This window comes from Ornithorhynchus anatinus, chromosome 13, assembly GCF_004115215.2.
Source record: "Ornithorhynchus anatinus isolate Pmale09 chromosome 13, mOrnAna1.pri.v4, whole genome shotgun sequence".
NCBI lineage: Eukaryota > Metazoa > Chordata > Mammalia > Monotremata > Ornithorhynchidae > Ornithorhynchus > Ornithorhynchus anatinus.
In genome coordinates, this window is record NC_041740.1 from 38329219 (window position 1) to 38346704 (window position 17486).

The 17486-nt window shown below is 46.6% G+C and overlaps 1 long non-coding RNA gene and 2 gene segments (V, D, J or C); 2 read left to right on the forward strand and 1 right to left on the reverse strand.

Moving 5' to 3' along the window:
* The window catches only part of LOC100076420, a 301688-nt gene that overhangs the window by 163490 nt on the left and 120712 nt on the right, over nucleotides 1–17486 (forward strand).
* LOC114816006 overlaps nucleotides 1–17486 on the reverse strand; it is a 36601-nt gene that overhangs the window by 10679 nt on the left and 8436 nt on the right. Inside the window, exon 2 of the long non-coding RNA XR_005660673.1 lies at nucleotides 16911–17132. This is a non-coding gene — a long non-coding RNA (uncharacterized LOC114816006). The remainder of the gene's footprint in view (nucleotides 1–16910; nucleotides 17133–17486) is intronic.
* LOC103169095 lies at nucleotides 6116–7478 on the forward strand. The segment is given in 2 exon segments: nucleotides 6116–6189; nucleotides 6894–7478. Coding segments are annotated over 2 exon segments (342 nt in total).

Below are 17486 nucleotides of genomic sequence, written 5' to 3' on the forward strand. Positions count from 1 at the left end.
GCTCAATAAACACTATCAGTCAACCATATTTATTGAGCGCTTTCTGTTTGCAGAGCACTGTACTAAGCATTTAAGGGAATAGAGTACAAGAGAGTTGGTAGACATATTTCCTGCTCACAGTGAACTGACAATCTAAATGGGAGACACATTCATTCATTCCGTAGTATTTATTGAATGCTTACTATGTGCAGGGCACTTTACTAAGTGCTTGGAATGTACAATTCAGCAACAGATAGAGAAAATCCCTGCCCAGTGACAAGCTCACAGTCTACTCGGGGGAGACAGACAGCAAAGCAAAACAGAACAAAACAAAACAAGACATCATCAAGAGAAATAGAATCAAGGAGATATACACCTAACTAACAAAATAAATAGGGCAATAAATAATATATACAAATGAGCATAATGCTGAGGGGAGGGGAAGGGGGAAGAGCAGAGCGTGGGAGGGGAGGGGACACATTAAATACAGATAAATAAATTATGGCTATGTACATAAGTACTAGGGAGGCTGAGAGAAGGGTCTATAAATGGTGCAAATCCAAGAACAAGAGTGAAACAGAAGGGAGTGGGAGAAGAGGAAATGAGGGCTTAGTTGGGAAAGGCCTCTTGGTGCTTTTAATAAGGTTTTGGAAGTGGGCAGAGTGACTGTCTCCACTGATAGCTCTGTCACACCAGATCTACCTCAAAAGCAGTGAGTGTGATGAATTCAAAGTTGGACTTTACTCCCCTACTCAGCAACTGGCCCTATCTATACCCTGGTCCTGTCCACCCAGCAAAGCCCCACCTATATCAACATTTTCGATGTACTACTCCTCTGAGCCTTGCCAGTACATATCACGACATCACTACATACATCAGCTCTTTCAAAGCACCACTGAAATGATCAGATCCAGAAAACCGAACCCCCTGGTTGATCTAGCTATGCCTTGTCCTAGCTAAAGAAGCAGCCTGGCCTAGTGCATGGGTCTGGAAGTCAGAAGGCCTTGGATTCTAATCCCGGATCCATCATTTGTCTGCTGTGTGACCCTGGGTATGTCACTTCACTTCTCTGTGCCTCAGGTGACTCGTCTTTAAAATGGGGATTATGACTGTGACCCCATGTGGAAAAGGGACTGTGTCCAACACAGTTAGCTTATATCCACCCCAGCGATTAGAACAGTGCAAATATCACAATTATTATAATTATTATTATAGCTAATACAACCCCTAAGGCTTAATGTCCCAGGGCCAGGATCACCTAGGGTCCATCCCAAAAATATCTGGATTTGGATAAAGACACATCTCAACATCATCCCAGCTGAAAGTGAATCCAAGTTCACCTAGGTCACAGTCAGACAGAGGTGACCTCCCTACCTGGGCAGCCCCCTCTTCACCAGGTAACGAAGATATGACCCCTTCAGCTCCCTGCTCTCCAGGCCCCTGACTTCCAATAAGTACAATGGGCTCAGTACATGTCCTTGTACACATGTGGAAACTGCACCGATTCTCACTTACGTTACCCCGGGCAGCAGAGAGCGATGAGGGGACTTATTATTGTGCTGCCTCAAGGGGATGAGCAATTTGATCACCGATGGGTCTATCCGTGGCTAAACATCATTTGAGCCGTTACGTCAATGCTTGACCATGTCTACGTCTCTATTTAAAAGATCTGTAACATATCTGACGAACCAAGCTCATTTCATGGGCAGACCAGCAGCAGATCATAGCTGATTTCCGCTGCCTGTGGGGAGTGACCAGAAAGCAGGAAGGTGTCACTAGCAGTACGGTGCACTAGAAGAACAGCAAGGTGCTCAGTGACCCAGTGGATCCCCAGAGGAGTCATGCAGCTGATCTGCCCCCTCGTCTGTCTCACCTTCTTCTGGGCAGGTGAGGGTAGGGCTCAGGGGATTCAGGACAGGACAGGGCTGGCAGCAAAAAAGAGAGAGTGTCCTTTTCTTGGGTGAATGTGCCCCTGGACCATACTACCCTAGGAGGCCTGGTGACTCTAGCTCTGCCTTCTGCCACTGGCCAAGTCTCCTTTCTCTTTCCCTCTGACTTTCTACTTTGTTTCCATGAGTTGCAGCGGAGATCGTTCTGGAGCAACCAAAGTCTTCAGTGGTGGTCCCCGTTGGAGAAGAATTCACATTCCAGTGCCACATGAGAGGAGATCGCAAGACTAACTACTACATGTACTGGTATCGGGTGAACCCAGATGCCTCCCTTACATTCATATACAACAATTGGGATGGATATGGTCCCGGATTTCAGGGACATTTTGTCGCAAAAGTTGATAGTTTTAATAACCGATTCTCACTTACGTTACCCCGGGCAGCAGAGAGCGATGAAGGGACTTATTATTGTGCTGTCAGGTATCACATTAGTCCAGCTCCCTGTGTCGTGGACTCAGAAACCAGAAAAACCACGTAGCAGAACCAATCTGAGTCTCTTTGGCTACAGTGAACCGGAAAGGTAGTGAGAGGTCATGGATTCACTAAAAACAGAAGCAGGTTGAACTAGTGGAAAGACCCCAGACATAGGAGTCAGAAGGCCTGGGTTCTAATCCCGATTCTGGCACTTGCCTCTAGTATGACCTTGGACAAGTCTCTTCCCTTCTCAGTGACTCAGTTAGCTCATCATGCAGTATATGCCTAGCACTGTTCTAAGCAACGGAAGAGATACAAATCAATCAGGTCAGACACGGTAGGGCTCATGGTCAAAGTAGGAGAGACAACAAATATTGAATCCCTATTTTACAGTTGAGCAAACCAAGACACAGAGATGTACAGAGAAGTTAAGTGACTTGCCCAAGATCGCACAGCAGGCATGTGGCAGAGCTGGAACCTTGCATAACTAATATTCTCACTTAACTTTGGTGCTATCACAATGAAACTAAAGAAACATCTCCCTTCTTTCCTTCTCTTGCCTCCAAATCGACAATCTCCCAGCGTCAAATAAAACAGTTTCATGAACATGATTTTCCTGTTTATCCAGGACAACATTACATGCCCCTTCTTAGATTTCCTGGTGACTTTAATATTGCTATTGAATCTACCACTTCTTTATTAGTGTTCAATTGCACTGTTAGACATTGTTAGCAAGAAAGTCTCCAAAACAAAAATTGTGAAAGGGAATCATCAACCGATCATTTCCATTCAAAAACTATATCAACCTCTCTACCACGAGTCACTGAAATAGCTTTGTCCTCTAAGTTCAAAATGTCACTGGTCCAGACACTGCCCTACTGCAGCCTTTCCTGTTTCAGCAGGGGGGTGCCCAGTACAGTACCAAGTATAGAGCAAATTAAACCTGGGACATGAATCCACTGGGTCGCTTCAACTGCTCTTCCTTCACATCCCACCCATGGATCTCAGTACCAAAGCCACCAGGTGGATAGATCAAAACCTGAATCTATCTGAGATTAGCTAAAGTCCTATGCCAACTAGTTGTCGATGATGAAGTCGAACCCAAGTTCATCCGGGTCACAGTAATTTGTGCCACCCCTGCCTCACAAGAACCTGAAGATCTGATCCCATCAGATCGTTCCACTCCAGAAGATAGAACTCCAATCAGCCCGACCTCCTCAACTCCAGCACAATCCCAGGTCCCTGTACAGATGAGAGACCATCACCTCCAGTGACAACTACTTAAATCAATAGTCTGTCCATGTTTTGGCATCAATTGAGCTGATTAACTGCTGTTTGTCCTTGGGAAGTGAAATTGTGGACCATCTGCGCCTGAGCCCGATGGATAGGTATCTGGAAGAGAACAGTCACAGGACACAGATGGATTCCGTTGCCCGTGGGGTGGGGCTAGAGGGCAGGAAGACGTCACCAGCAGCACGATTGTTTAGAAGGGGAGGAAAGTACTCGGAGGTAGAGTGGATCTCCAGAGGAACCATGCAGCTGATCCTCTACGTCGTCGGCCTCCACCTCCTCTGGGCAGGTGAGGGCAGGGCTTGGGGAATTCGGGACAGGACGGGACTGGCCACCACCAGCTTCTCTGAGAGATGTTCCTCTGCGACACTCTGCCCCAAGGAGCCCGGTGACTCCGGCCCTGCCCTCCGCTGCTGACTGAATCTCCTCGCTCTCTCTGACTCTCTCTCTCCTTTACTTCCAGGACTCTCAGTACAGATCGTGTTGGAGCAACCAGAGCCCTCTGTGTCACTCCCCATTGGGCAAAAATTCACCTTCCAGTGCATCATGAAAGGAGGCAGCATAAGTAGCTACGTCATGTACTGGTACAAGAAGAATCCAGATGCCTCCCTCAGGTTTATATGCAATGAGTATATGTGTGGTTCTGAATTCCGGGGACATTTTACTGCGAAAGTTGAAAGTTCAGAAAACCGTTTCACACTCGAATTACACCAAGCAGCAATGAGCGATGAGGGGATTTATTATTGTGCTGCTCGAGACACAGTGTTGCTGCCCCACTTCTCAGCAGCTCAGAAACAAACGAGGCTGCTGGAGGCAGCAATCGCTGTCTGAACGAGATTAGCTATAGGAACCAGAGGAGAATCCAGGGCCAAAGATTCCTTTAAGATAATAATATCAATGATGATAACTGAGATTTGTCTTATTATGTGCCAAGCTCTGTACTAACCATGAAATAGATTCAAGATAATCAGGTATGACTCAGTCTCCATCCCACATGTGGTTTGCAGTCAGAGAGTGGGAGGTCCAGATGACAACCCCGTTCCTCTTTCAATTTTCCAATCCCCAGTGTTCAAGCCAGGACTTTCCCAACAAGCTCAAGGTTTTGAGCCATACATTAGTCATGACTCCTCATAGAATTACACTGGATTATGCTCTACCAAACATTTACACCAGCACTATCAAAGGGCTACATATTAGATGAGCCACTATGCAGGTCAAGGTGGTTGGGCTAGTTATGGTGACACCTTTTTTTAAAAGAAAAATGAGCTATTTATTAAGAGCTTACTGTATGCCAAGCACTGTTCTATACACTGGAAGAGAATCAGGTCAGCCTAAATGGGAGGGAGAAAAGGCATTGAATCCCCATTTTACAGTTGAGGAAACAAGGCACAGAGAAGTTAAGCGACTTGCCCAAGGTCATATAGCAGGCAAGTGGCAGAGCTGGGACCTTGTCATAACTAATAGTCTTACTAAAATTTGGTGCCATCACAATAAAAGCAAAGAAGCATTTCCCTCCTTTCCTTCTCTTGCCTCCAAATCGACAGTCTCCCAAGCATCAATTAGTTTCATGAATATGATTTTCCGTCTTATCAATAATCATCATCATCATTAAATGACGCTTCTTAGATTTCCTGGCAACTTTAATATTGCCATTAAATCTGTCATTTCTTTACTAGATTTCAATTGCATTGTTAGACATTTGGAGGGAGCAAAAAGTCTCTAAAAGAAAATTTGCAAAAGGGAATCATCAACTGATCATTTCCATTCAAAAATCAAATCAACCTCTCTACCACCAGAATCACTGAAATAGCTTTGTCCTCCACATTCAACACGTCATTGGCCCAGACACAAGCCACTGCAGCCTCTGCTACTCCAGCTGGGTGGTGCTCAGTACATAGCCCAGTATAGTGCCCAGTACACCTGGGCCATGAATTCACCCAGGGCACTTCAACCACTGTCCCTTCACAACCCAACCCGCAGTACTGGAGTCCATCAAGTGGATAGATTGAAACCTGAATCTACCTGAGGTCAGCTAAGGTCACATCCAAACCTGGTGTCGAGGATAAAGCTGAATCCAAGTTCATCTCTATCACAGTAGTTGGTGCAACCTCTGTCTCACCAGGTCCTGAAGATCCAATCCCATCAGATCTCCCCACTCCAGGAAGTAGGACTCCAATCAGTCCCACCTCCTCAACCTCAGAACAACCCCAGGTCCCTGTAAAGCTGTGAGACCATCACCTCCCACTGACAACTACTTCAAGCAATAGTCCGTCTGTCCATGGTTTGGCATCACTTGAGTTGATTCAATGATGTCTGTTCATGGGATGAGTAACTGTGGACCATCTGTGCCTGAGCTCAATGGATAGGTCTCTGGGAGAGAACAGTCACTGGGCACAGAGGGCTTCCGCCACCCATGGGGTGGTGTCAGAGGGCAGGAAGACGTCACCAGCAGCGTGATGGTTTAGAAGGGCAGGAAACTGCTCAGAGGCAGAGTGGATCCCTGGAGGAACCATGCAGCTGATCCTCCCCATCGTCGGCCTTACCCTCTTCTGGGCAGGTGAGAGCATGGCTCGAGGAACTCTGGGCAAGATGGGATTGGCCACCGACCAGCTTCTCTGGGGGACGTTCTCCTGGGACACTCCGCCCCGGGGAGCTGGTAACGTTGGTATTGGTTAAGCGCTTACTATGTGCAGAGCACTGTTCTAAGCGCTGGGGTAGACAAAGGGGAATCAGGCTGTCCCACATGGGGCTCACAGTCTTAATCCCCATTTTACAGATGAGGTAACTGAGGCACAGAGAAGTTAAGTGACTTGCCCACAGTCACACAGCTGACAAGTGGCAGAGCCGGGAATTGAACTCATGACCTTTAATGTTGGTATTTGTTAAGCGCTTACTATGTGCCGAGCACTGTTCTAAGCACTGGGGTAAACACAGGGGAATCAGGTTGTCCCACGTGGGGCTCACACTTAATCCCCATTTTACAGATGAGGGAACTGAGGCACAGAGAAGTTAAGTGACTTACCCACAGTCACACAGCTGACAAGTGGCAGAGCTGGGATTCGAACTCATGAGCCCTGACTCCAAAGCCCGTGCTCTTTCCACTGCGCCACGCTGCTTCTCTAACGTAATTGGCAGCAGTGGGATGACCTCTGACTCCAAAGCCCGTGCTCTTTCCACTGAGCCACGCTGACTCCAGCCCTGCCCTCCACCACTGGCCGAATCTCCTCGCTCCCTCCTTCTGACTTTCTCCTTTGCTTCCAGGAGTCGCCGCACAGATCGTGCTGGAGCAACCAGAGCCCACCATGTCGCTCTCCACTGGGGAAAATTTCACCTTCCAGTGCAGCATGAAAAGAGGCAGCATGAGTAGCTACTTCATGTCCTGGTACAAGAAGAATCCAGATGCCTCCCTCACATTCATATGTGATGAAGATAATGACTGTGGTTCTGAATTTCAGGGACATTTCACTGTGCAAGCTGACAGTTCAAACAACTACTTTGCACTTGAATTACCCCAAGCGGCGATGAGCGATGAGGGGATTTATTACTGTGCTGCTTGAGACACAGTGTTTCAACCCTGCTTCTCGGTAGCTCGGAAACTACCATGGCTGCTGGAGCCAGCAAGCAATTCCTGCCCGAGTAACTTTAGCTACAGGAAACTGGAAGAGAATAAATGGCTAAAGATTCCCTTAATCTAACAATACTAATGCTAATAATAATCCAGATATGTCTTAAGGACTTTTTACCTGCCAAGCACTGTAGTAAACACTGGAATAATGTTGTCAGATGCCTTCGAGTCATTTCTGACCATGGAGACTCCATGAACACATCTTCATCAGTATTCATTCTGGTATGTAGCCCATAGAGTTTTCTTGGTAAAAAATACAGAAGTCGTTTACCATTGCCTTCTTCTGCACAGTAAAAACTTGAGTCTTTGCTATTGTCTTTGCACGACATTTTGATTACTTGATCAGAGTGATCAAAGTCGGCTCTGCCCACTTGTCAGCTACCTCATCTGTAAAATGGGAATTAAGACTGTGAGCCTCATGTGGGACAACATCATTACCTTGTATCTAACCCAGAGCTTGAACACTGCTTGGCACATAGTAAGTGCTTAACAAATATCAACATTATTCGGTATTATTAATAATAATAATGTTGGTATTTTTTAAGCGCTTACTATGTGCAGAGCACTGTTCTAAGCGCTGGGGTAAACACAGGGGAATCAGGTTGTCCCACGTGGGGCTCACAGTCTTAATCCCCATTTTACAGATGAGGGAACTGAGGCACAGAGAAGTTAAGTGACTTGCCCACAGTCACACAGCCGACAAGTGGCAGAGCTGGGATTCGAACTCATGAGCCCTGACTCCAAAGCCCGTGCTCTTTCCACTGCGCCACGCTGCTTCTCTAATATTATTATTGGTCATCGCCTTTGACTCTTTCCCATGCCACTGCTGGCCAGTACAGGTGAATCAAGATCATCTGATGTTCAGGCTTGGACCTTTCCATTATGGGTAAGCCTGATGAAAGAATATCTTTCAGTGGCATAGCTCTAACCTTCATCGGCCCATGTAAACTCTCCTACCATGATAAACCATTGATTCATAGGGGAGAGAACAATGGAGTAGATACAAGATAATCAGGTATGACTCAGTCTCTGTCCTACATGGGGTTCACAGTCAGGAGGGGGGAGGTCCAGGTGATAATCTCATTCTTCTTTCAATTTTCTAATCCTCAGTGTTCAATCCAGGACTTGTTCGTCAACCTGACCTCAAGATTTTGAGCCGTACTTTAGCCATGACTCCCATTGAATTCCACTGGATTGTGCTCTCCCAAGTACTTACACCAGCTCCATCAAAGTGCCACACACTAGATGAGGCACTGTACAGATCCAGGACACCAGTTAGGGTGGTTGGACTAGTTATGGTGACACCTTTTTTAAAAAAAAAAAGTATTTATTTAGTACTTACTATACTTCAAGCACTGTTCAATTCAATAGTATTTATTCAATAGTATTTATTGAGCGCTTACTATGTGCAGAGCACTGTACTAAGCGCTTGGGATGAACAAGTCGGCAACAGATAGAGACAGTCCCTGCCGTTTGACGGGCTTACAGTCTAATCGGGGGAGACGGACAGACAAGAACAATGGCACTAAACAGCGTCAAGGGGAAGAACATCTCGTAAAAACAATGGCAACTAAATAGAATCAAGGCGATGTACAATTCATTAACAAAATAAATAGGGTAACGAAAATATATACAGTTGAGCGGACGAGTACAGTGCTGTGGGGATGGGAAGGGAGAGGTGGAGGAGCAGAGGGAAAAGGGGAAAATGAGGCTTTAGCTGCGGAGAGGTAAAGGGGGGATGGCAGAGGGAGTAGAGGGGGAAGAGGAGCTCAGTCTGGGAACGCCTCTTGGAGGAGGTGATTTTTAAGTAAGGTTTTGAAGAGGGAAAGAGAATCAGTTTGGCGGAGGTGAGGAGGGAGGGCGTTCCAGGACCGCGGGAGGACGTGACCCAGGGGTCGACGGCGGGATAGGCGAGACCGAGGGACGGCGAGGAGGTGGGCGGCAGAGGAGCGGAGCGTGCGGGGTGGGCGGTAGAAAGAGAGAAGGGAGGAGAGGTAGGAAGGGGCAAGGTGATGGAGAGCCTTGAAGCCTAGAGTGAGGAGTTTTTGTTTGGAGCGGAGGTCGATAGGCAACCACTGGAGTTGTTGTAAGCACTGAGGTAGATACAAATCAATCAGGTCAGACACAGCTCCTGTCCTCGTGGGGCTAACAGTCTTAGTAGAAGGAAGAACAACCATTGAATCCCCATTTTACAGTTAAGGAAACTGAGGCACAGAAGTTTAATGACTTACCCAAGGTCACACAGCAGGCAAGTGGCAGAGCTAGGACCTTGTCATAATTAATAGTCTCACTAAACTTCGATGTCATCTCAATAAAAACAAAGAAATATTTCCCCTTTTTCCTTCTCTTGCCTCTAAATCTACAATCTCCCAGCACCAATTAGATAGTTTCATGAACATCATTTCCTCCTTATTGATAATAACCATCAACATTAAATGTCCCTTCTTAGATTTCCTGGCGACTTTAATATTGTTATTGAATCTGCCTTTCTTTTTGTTTTTTACTAGTTTTCCACAGGATTGTTGGACATTTGGAGGGAACAAGAAAGTCTCCAAAATAAAATTTACAAAAGGGAATAATCAACCAATCATTTCCATTCAAAAAATCAAATCGACCTCTCCACAACCATAGTCACTGGAATAACTTTGTCCTCCAGGTTCAACATGTCATTAGCCCAGTCACAGCCCACTGCAGTCTCTGCCATTCCAGCTGGGGGGTGCCCAGTACAGAGCCCAGCACACCTGGGCCATGAATCCACCTGAGGCACTTCAACCACTGTCCCTTCACTTCCCACCCATGGATCGCCATAACAAGTCCACCAAGTGAATAGATCAAAACCTGAATCATCTGAGGTCAGCTAAATTCACCTACCAACTGGATGTCGATAATGAAGCCAAACCCAAATTCACCCAGGGCCACAGTAGTTGGCGCCACCCCTGCCTCACCAGGTCCAAAAGCTCTGATCCTATCAGATGACTCCACTTCAGAATATAAGACTCCAATCAGTTACACCTCCTAAACTCCTACAAGGTCCCGCATCCCTCTACATATAAGAACCTCCCAGTGACAGCTACTTCAAGCAACAGTCTGTCCAGGTTTTGGCATCAGTTGAGCCGATTCATCTAGGTTACTCCATGGGATGGGTAACTGTGGACCATCTGTGCCTGAGCCCAGTGAAGAGGTCTCTGGGAGGGAACCTCTACAGGGCTCAGATGGCTTCCACCTCCCGTGGGGTGGGGCCAGAGAACAGGAAGACGTCACCAGCAGCGTGATGGTTTAGAAGGGCAGGAAACTGCTCAGAGGCAGAGTGGATTCCCAGAGGAACCATGCAACTGATTCTCCCCCTCATCGGCCTCACTCTCCTCTGGGCAGGTGAGGGCAGGGCTTGGGGGATTTGGGACAGGATGGGACTGGCCACCAACCAGTTTCTCTGGGGGACGTTCCCTTGGGACACTCTGCCCCAGGGAGCCCGGTGACTCGGGCCCTACCCTCTGCCACTGGCCGGGTTTCCTTGTTCTCTCCTTCTGACTTTCTCCTTTGCTTCTAGGAGTCGCAACACAGATCGTGCTGGAACAGCCAGAGCCCACCGTGTCGCTCCCCACTGGGGGAAAATTCACCTTCTTGTGCATCATGAAAGGAGGCAGAATGAGTAGTTACTACATGTACTGGTACAAGAAGAATCCAGATGACTCTCTCAGGTTTATGTGCAATGCATATAATAAGTGTGGTTCTGAATACCAGGGACATTTTACTGTGAAAGTTGAAAGTTCAAAAAACCATTTCACACTTGAATTACCCCAAGCTGCAATGAACGACGAGGGGATTTATTATTGTGCTGCTCGAGACACAGTGCTGTAGCCCCGCTTCTCAGCAGCTTAGAAACTAGCAGGGTCTCTGAACTAAACATTGGAGTAAATGCAAGATGATCAGGTATGACTCAGTCCCTATCTCACATGGGGTTCACAGTCTGGGGGTGGGCAACTCCAATCCTCTTTCAATTTTCCAGTCCCCACTGTTTAGCCCAGGACTTGCTCATCAACCTGACCTCAAGTTTTAGAACCATACATTAGCCATGTTTCCCCATGGAATTCCACTGGATTGTCCTCTCCCAAGCGCTTTGTACAGTGGGTCATGACTAATGCATGGCTCAAAATCTTGAGGTCAGGTTGACGAACCTCAGTGTTCAATCCAGGACTTGTTCGTCAACTTGTTTGAGAAGCAGCGTCACTCAGTGGAAAGAGCACAGGCTTGGGAGTCAGAGGTCATGGGTTCGAGTCCCAGCTCTGCCACTTAGCTGTGTGACTGTGGGCAAGTCACTTAACTTCTCTGTGCCTCAGTTCCCTCATCTATAAAATGGGGATTAAGACTGTGAGCCTCACGTGGGACAACCTGATTACCCTGTATCTACCCCAGCGCTTAGAACAGTGCTCTGCACATAGCAAGCGCTTAACAAATACCAACATCATCATCATCATTACAGTGCTTTGCAACACAGAAAGCACTCAGTAAAAGCCAGGAAATGATATAATCATTTTCAACTCTCCAGCCCCTAACCATCAACCATTCTTGTCTATGACTCAGACTTCTTTAACCAAGATTTCACCTCTTAGCAACACCACAACGCTCAGCTCTAAAAGCATCATCGATCTGATCATGGACAGAGTGGATCCAAAACACAGATGAGACCAGCCAGACAAGAATGCTGACACTTGTCAAAATTAAGATGTCACCTAAATCTGAGTCACTATAATCAGTTCAAAGTGGCATCTTCCTTGATCGTCTTCTTTTACTTCCATATCCTCAGGTTCTAAACATCGTTTCACACATGTACATCCTAATGAGGTTTTCTTCTCAATCAAACTAGTCCATCTGGGTACATTTTCTCTTCTACGTTTCTTGGTGATTACATTCCTCCTGTTAAATCCACCACTTCCCTGCTAATTTCATTAAGGGTTTTTAGACATTAAGAGGGAGGATAAAGAACCTAAAATAAAACTTCCAAAAAGGGACTCATCAGCCAATCTAATCAGCTCCAATTCTCCACATCAAAAACTCTACCATATCAGTCACTAAATTAGCTTGTTTGACCCACTTCAATATATCCCTTGGCCAGACACTATTCATAAAAGCCTCTAACTCCCCTCTCCTATAGAGGGGGCTCCCATAAAAACAGTTTCTAACAGCGGAAACTGTGGCCAATCATCTGCATGCCTTCAACTCCTTTCCAGAGTTCACATTCCACCCACTGATCCCATCCTCAGGATTACCTTGGATGCACCAATGTGATGGCTCGATGATTCAGATATATCTGGGGTCAGCTAAGAAGGCCCCTAACTGGAAATAGATCCCAAATCTGAACCCAATTCCATGAGGGTTTCAGTTGTTGGTTTTTTATGGTATTCGTTAAGTGCATACTAAGTGCCAGGTACTTTTCTAAGTGATGGGGAAGATACAAGGTAATCAGGTTGTCCTATGAGGGGCTCACTGTCTTAATCCCCATTTTTTATGGATAAGAGAACTGAGGCCCAGAGAAGTTAAGTGAATTCCCCAAGCTCACACAGCAGACAAGTGGCAGAGCCGAGACTAGAACCCAGGTCCGTGCTCTGTCCACTAGGCCATGCTACTTATCCTAAGGTGGTTGAGGCATTTCTTATCAGTAGTGTTCCCTCCACTTCAGCGTGAGGTTTCTGATTGGTAAAACTCTCTCCTCTCCATTAGATAGGATTCAGATCAGGACAAACTGCTCAGCTTCAGCACTGAGGCTTCCAATCCCAGGTCCCTCTGCAGATGTGGGGGCCTTCATTTCTTTGGTTTGATCAATAATTGGCTTTTTCCTGGCTTAACATCAATGCTTGCCCATGTGATGTCTAATCATGGATGATCTGTGACTGCACCCAATGGGTCAGGTGTGTCTCAGGGGTAGAACAGCCTCAGGATACAGTCAGTTTCCGCCATCCGTGGGGAGGGACCGGGGGGTAGGGTGGCATTTCCAGCAGCATAATAAATAAAAAGCAGGAAACTGGACAGTGGCCGAGTGGAACTCCCAAATAGACCATGCAGCTCACCATGCAGAGAAGCAGCATGGTTTAGTGGAAAGACCACGGGCTTGGGAGTCGGAGGATATGGGTTCTACTTCCGACTCCTCCACTTGTCAGCTGTGTGACCTTGGGCAAGCCACTTAACTTCTCTGTGCCTCAGTTACCTCAGCTGTAAAATGGGGATCAAGACTGTGAGCCCCAAGTGGGACAATCTGATTACCTTCTATCTACCTCCATGCATAGAACAGTGCTTGGCACATAGCAAATGCTTAACAAATACCATAATAATTATTATTATCCTTCTCCTCATCAACCTCACCATTTCTGAGCCCCAACTCATGCTGCAGTGCAGGAGAGAAAATTAACCTCCATCCCGGGGTCTGGACCCTACCTGACTCCCCATATTGGGGAGCAGAAAAGCAGCCCCAGTATTATATCACTAATTTGAACTGGAATTTGTGCCAAAACCACGTCGTCATCAAAGCAGTAACTGCAGCTACTAAGAGGGAAACCAGCCTGGGATGATGCAATAAGGAATATGATCTCAGAGAAGATCATGAAAGTAAGAAGCAGAACTGCAAAGTCCTCTACATGCTGCAAACACAGGAGCAAAAGATAGTCCTTCTGGAATTAAAAACTAATATTTCTTCCCTTGCAGAGAACTGAGAGGTACTCATTAATAAGGTAAATAAAAGGAGTAAAGTAGTTTCTCCCAAAATTCGTCTCTGTCTCTGTCCCAGACCCCACTCAAAGTTCATCCCAAAAAAGATCATTTCAGTCAGGGTAGAAAGAACAGTAGACTTTACCTTTAAAAGTCAGGAACATTCCAAAGCCAATAGCAGGGGTACAGAAGAGGGTAGAGAGAGTGGCTCCATGGGCAACAAGGGAAGGTATGACAGAGGTTCAAGTGTGAATAATCAAATATTGGTTTTCCATCAAGCCTGCACTAGTTCCAAGTCTCTTTCCCTCCAGGGCTGCTACCCAGGTAGCTAAAGGGGTCGATCCAGTGTCCATTTCTTTGCTTTCAGGAAGCAGATTCCAAGGCACAAAGGAAATTTAAAGCAATTCCCCAAATTTGCAGGATCTGCTTAGTCCTCATCCTGATCCAATCAAGTGGTCAGGATCCAAGGAGATTCATTATCAGCTTGAATTGAGTGCTGATCTGCTAGAAAGTAAGCTCATCGAGGACAGGGATTGGATCTACTTATTCTATTGTTTTCTCCCATGTGCTCTGCACACGGTAAATGCTCAATAAATACCACTGATTGATTGAATGGTCCACCCAGTGGTAAACAATGGTATCCCAAACGTCCAAGCTCCTCAGTTCTGGCAACACAGCCTCCTCTCATAGCCATTTTGGCTCTCTCCACTTCCGCCGCCCTGAGGTTCGTGTTATATAAAATGGCAGCCACACACAGAGCCGCTCAAGATTGTGGTCCCTCCACCCTTTCAGTCCTGGGGCAGGAACTGCAATCCTACCTCATTCTGCTGTCTACACAGCTCCCTGGCTGCTTCCCAGGATCCCTGGCATGGAGTTTGTGCTGAAAATCGCCTTCATCCTGACAATCTTCCAAGGTAATCCTCCTTAATGGATTTAAGTAGTGCATCTGAATTCTATTCCCTCACCATTTCATTCATTTTTCAGGTGTTCGCACCCAGATTCGACTGGAGGAATCTGGAGGAGGAGTGAAAAAGGTTGGAGAATCTCTAAGTCTCTCTTGTAAAACTTCTGGATTCTCCTTTGATTCCTACTGGATGTACTGGTACCGCCAACCACCAGGGAAAGAACCTCAGCTTGTCGCTTATATCGACACGGTACCAACACCATATTATGCCGATTCAGTGCAAGGGAGGGCCACTATCTCCAGAAATAACGCACAAAGTTCCTTGCATCTACAAATGCAAAATCTGAAACTCAAAGACAGTGCCGTGTATTACTGCTGCATTGTCACAGTGGTCAGATGGGAGTCTCAGCTCCAACAGAAAGTTTCCCCTGTGTCCAGAGAGGAAACAGAAAAATATTCCCATTTAAGGTCTTCAAGACCAATTGCATGGCTTTAGTATAATTTAGTATGATATAGTATTGAATGGCAAATGGGCCAAAATTCCCCTTCTCATTGCTGTTGACACCACCACCAATCTTTCTGCTTCTCAAGCTCACCCTTGACTCCTCTTGCTCTTTCAACCCCCAGATTCAGCCTGTCACCAACGTCTGTCAGTTCTCCCTTCACCAAATCTCCAGAATCCTCCCCTTCCTTTCTATCCAAACTGCCGCTTCTCGTCAACTGCTGCATCAGCCTCCTTACAGACCACCCAACTTTCATCCTCTCTTGGCTGGAACTGAACTTCCTTGATAAACCTGCTCCTCCTCCATTCTCATCACAATCAACACCACCATCATTCTCCCTGTCCCAGAAGCTAGCACCCTTGGTGTCATCTTCGACTCTTCAGATTTTCACTTCCCACATTCAGTCTGTCGCTAAATCCTGCTGCTTTTTCTTTCACACCACTTTCTGGGTCTGCCCTTCCTCCACAGCCCAACAGACCTTATCCTTTTTCAGGCTCTCACCATCTTCAGATTAAACTACTGATTCAGCATTCTCTCTGGTCTCTCTGCCTCCAATCTCTCCCCTCTTTGGTCTATATTAAACTCTTGTCATCGGCATCATCAATCTGAAACATTCTGAACACACCGAGGAGATCTGCAGCTTGATGGAAAGAGCACAGGCCTGAGAATCAGGCCTCTTCCCCAGAGGCTGGCAGAACCAGTCCATCCAAAAGCCCACAAAGCTGAATCCCGAGCATGTCAGGAGAGGGTCAAGGATTCTCCAGTCTCTTTCACCCCACTCCCAAACTCTACCAGCTGGATCTGTGCCTGGAGGACTGGAAAAAGAAAACTTTAAGAATTAGATCAGTGGGAGCAGAAAATATCCATTGGCAATTCCAACCTCCCCTCGTTACCTTGTAGAACCATCAGCATAAACAGAACGTCGGGCCCTCTTCCCATCGTGAAGACATATGGGCAGTTTTCAGAGGAGTACGGGGATGGAGAGAACAGGAACTGAGAACAAAACAGCCCAGTGGGGTCTCTCCCACTGCTATAGGGCCTAAGGAACACTTTCCCCCTGGCCTTTGACCATCACTGGCACTAATCACACATCCCAACTGTTCTGCCCAGAGATCTCATCCCAAAGCACAGTACTATCACCATTCCCATTTTAGGTATTCATCTTTGAGGGCCAGAAATGTGGCCTCTACCCAACTCCTCCTCATCAGTCCCCCTTTACAGGGCTCAAGAATTTGTGTAAAAAGCTTCATTTCTTGGCATCCACAGTGTGCAGAGAACAAACTGTTTTCAGAGAAAGGGACTGATCTCAGTCTCCTCCAGGATCTCCCCACCCTCAGAAGCCAGGAGAGGAGAGTTTCAAACTCAAGCTCTTCTTGATGGGTTTGGATCAGGTATGGCCAAAAGGACACTTGTTTCCTTTAGTGCATTCGATCCCCTACATTCAGTAGGGTCAGAGGTACCTAGTTTTGACTTCTCAGGACTGGGGTAAACTCTTCTCTTATTTTCAGGAAAAAAATAAAAAATAAAAACAAGCAAAATAGACTAACCTGTGGGCGGTCTCCAGAGGTGTGTCTGTCTCATCAGAGCTGGGAAGAAAAGCCCATTCCCTTGCCTCTTTCATTTCTTTTCACCCAAGCTTGGAATTGAGACTTGTTTTCACTCCAGGGCATCTTTCCAGGTTTCCTGAATTCTCCAGCAGATCACTGCGTAGCTCCATCAGCCCCATCTCCCAGAATCCTCCAGTGTCAGTTATCTGGTCCCAGGTCCCACTGGAGTCCAGGAAAGGGGAGAGAAAAGGGAAGGGATCCTCACCAAACTTGTTTTCCACAGCCAGATGAATTGGAACCATCCTGATATCGACTGGGCCTGAATCTCTCTGCCTTCTATCCATCCCCCACAAACAATACATACACATATTCATGTTAAGTGAATGGAGAGTCACCTCAAAAGACACATTCCCAAAGCTTAACCCAGGACATTCTGAAGGAGAAGACAGCAGAGGCTCTTGGGGCCAGGCAAGTGAGAGGTCAGTGCCAGTGGCAATATCACTTTTTCCTGGTGGTCTGGAGATGAGGATGTCAGAAGCGACAGATGACTGCACAAGCAGGAAATAAATATCCATA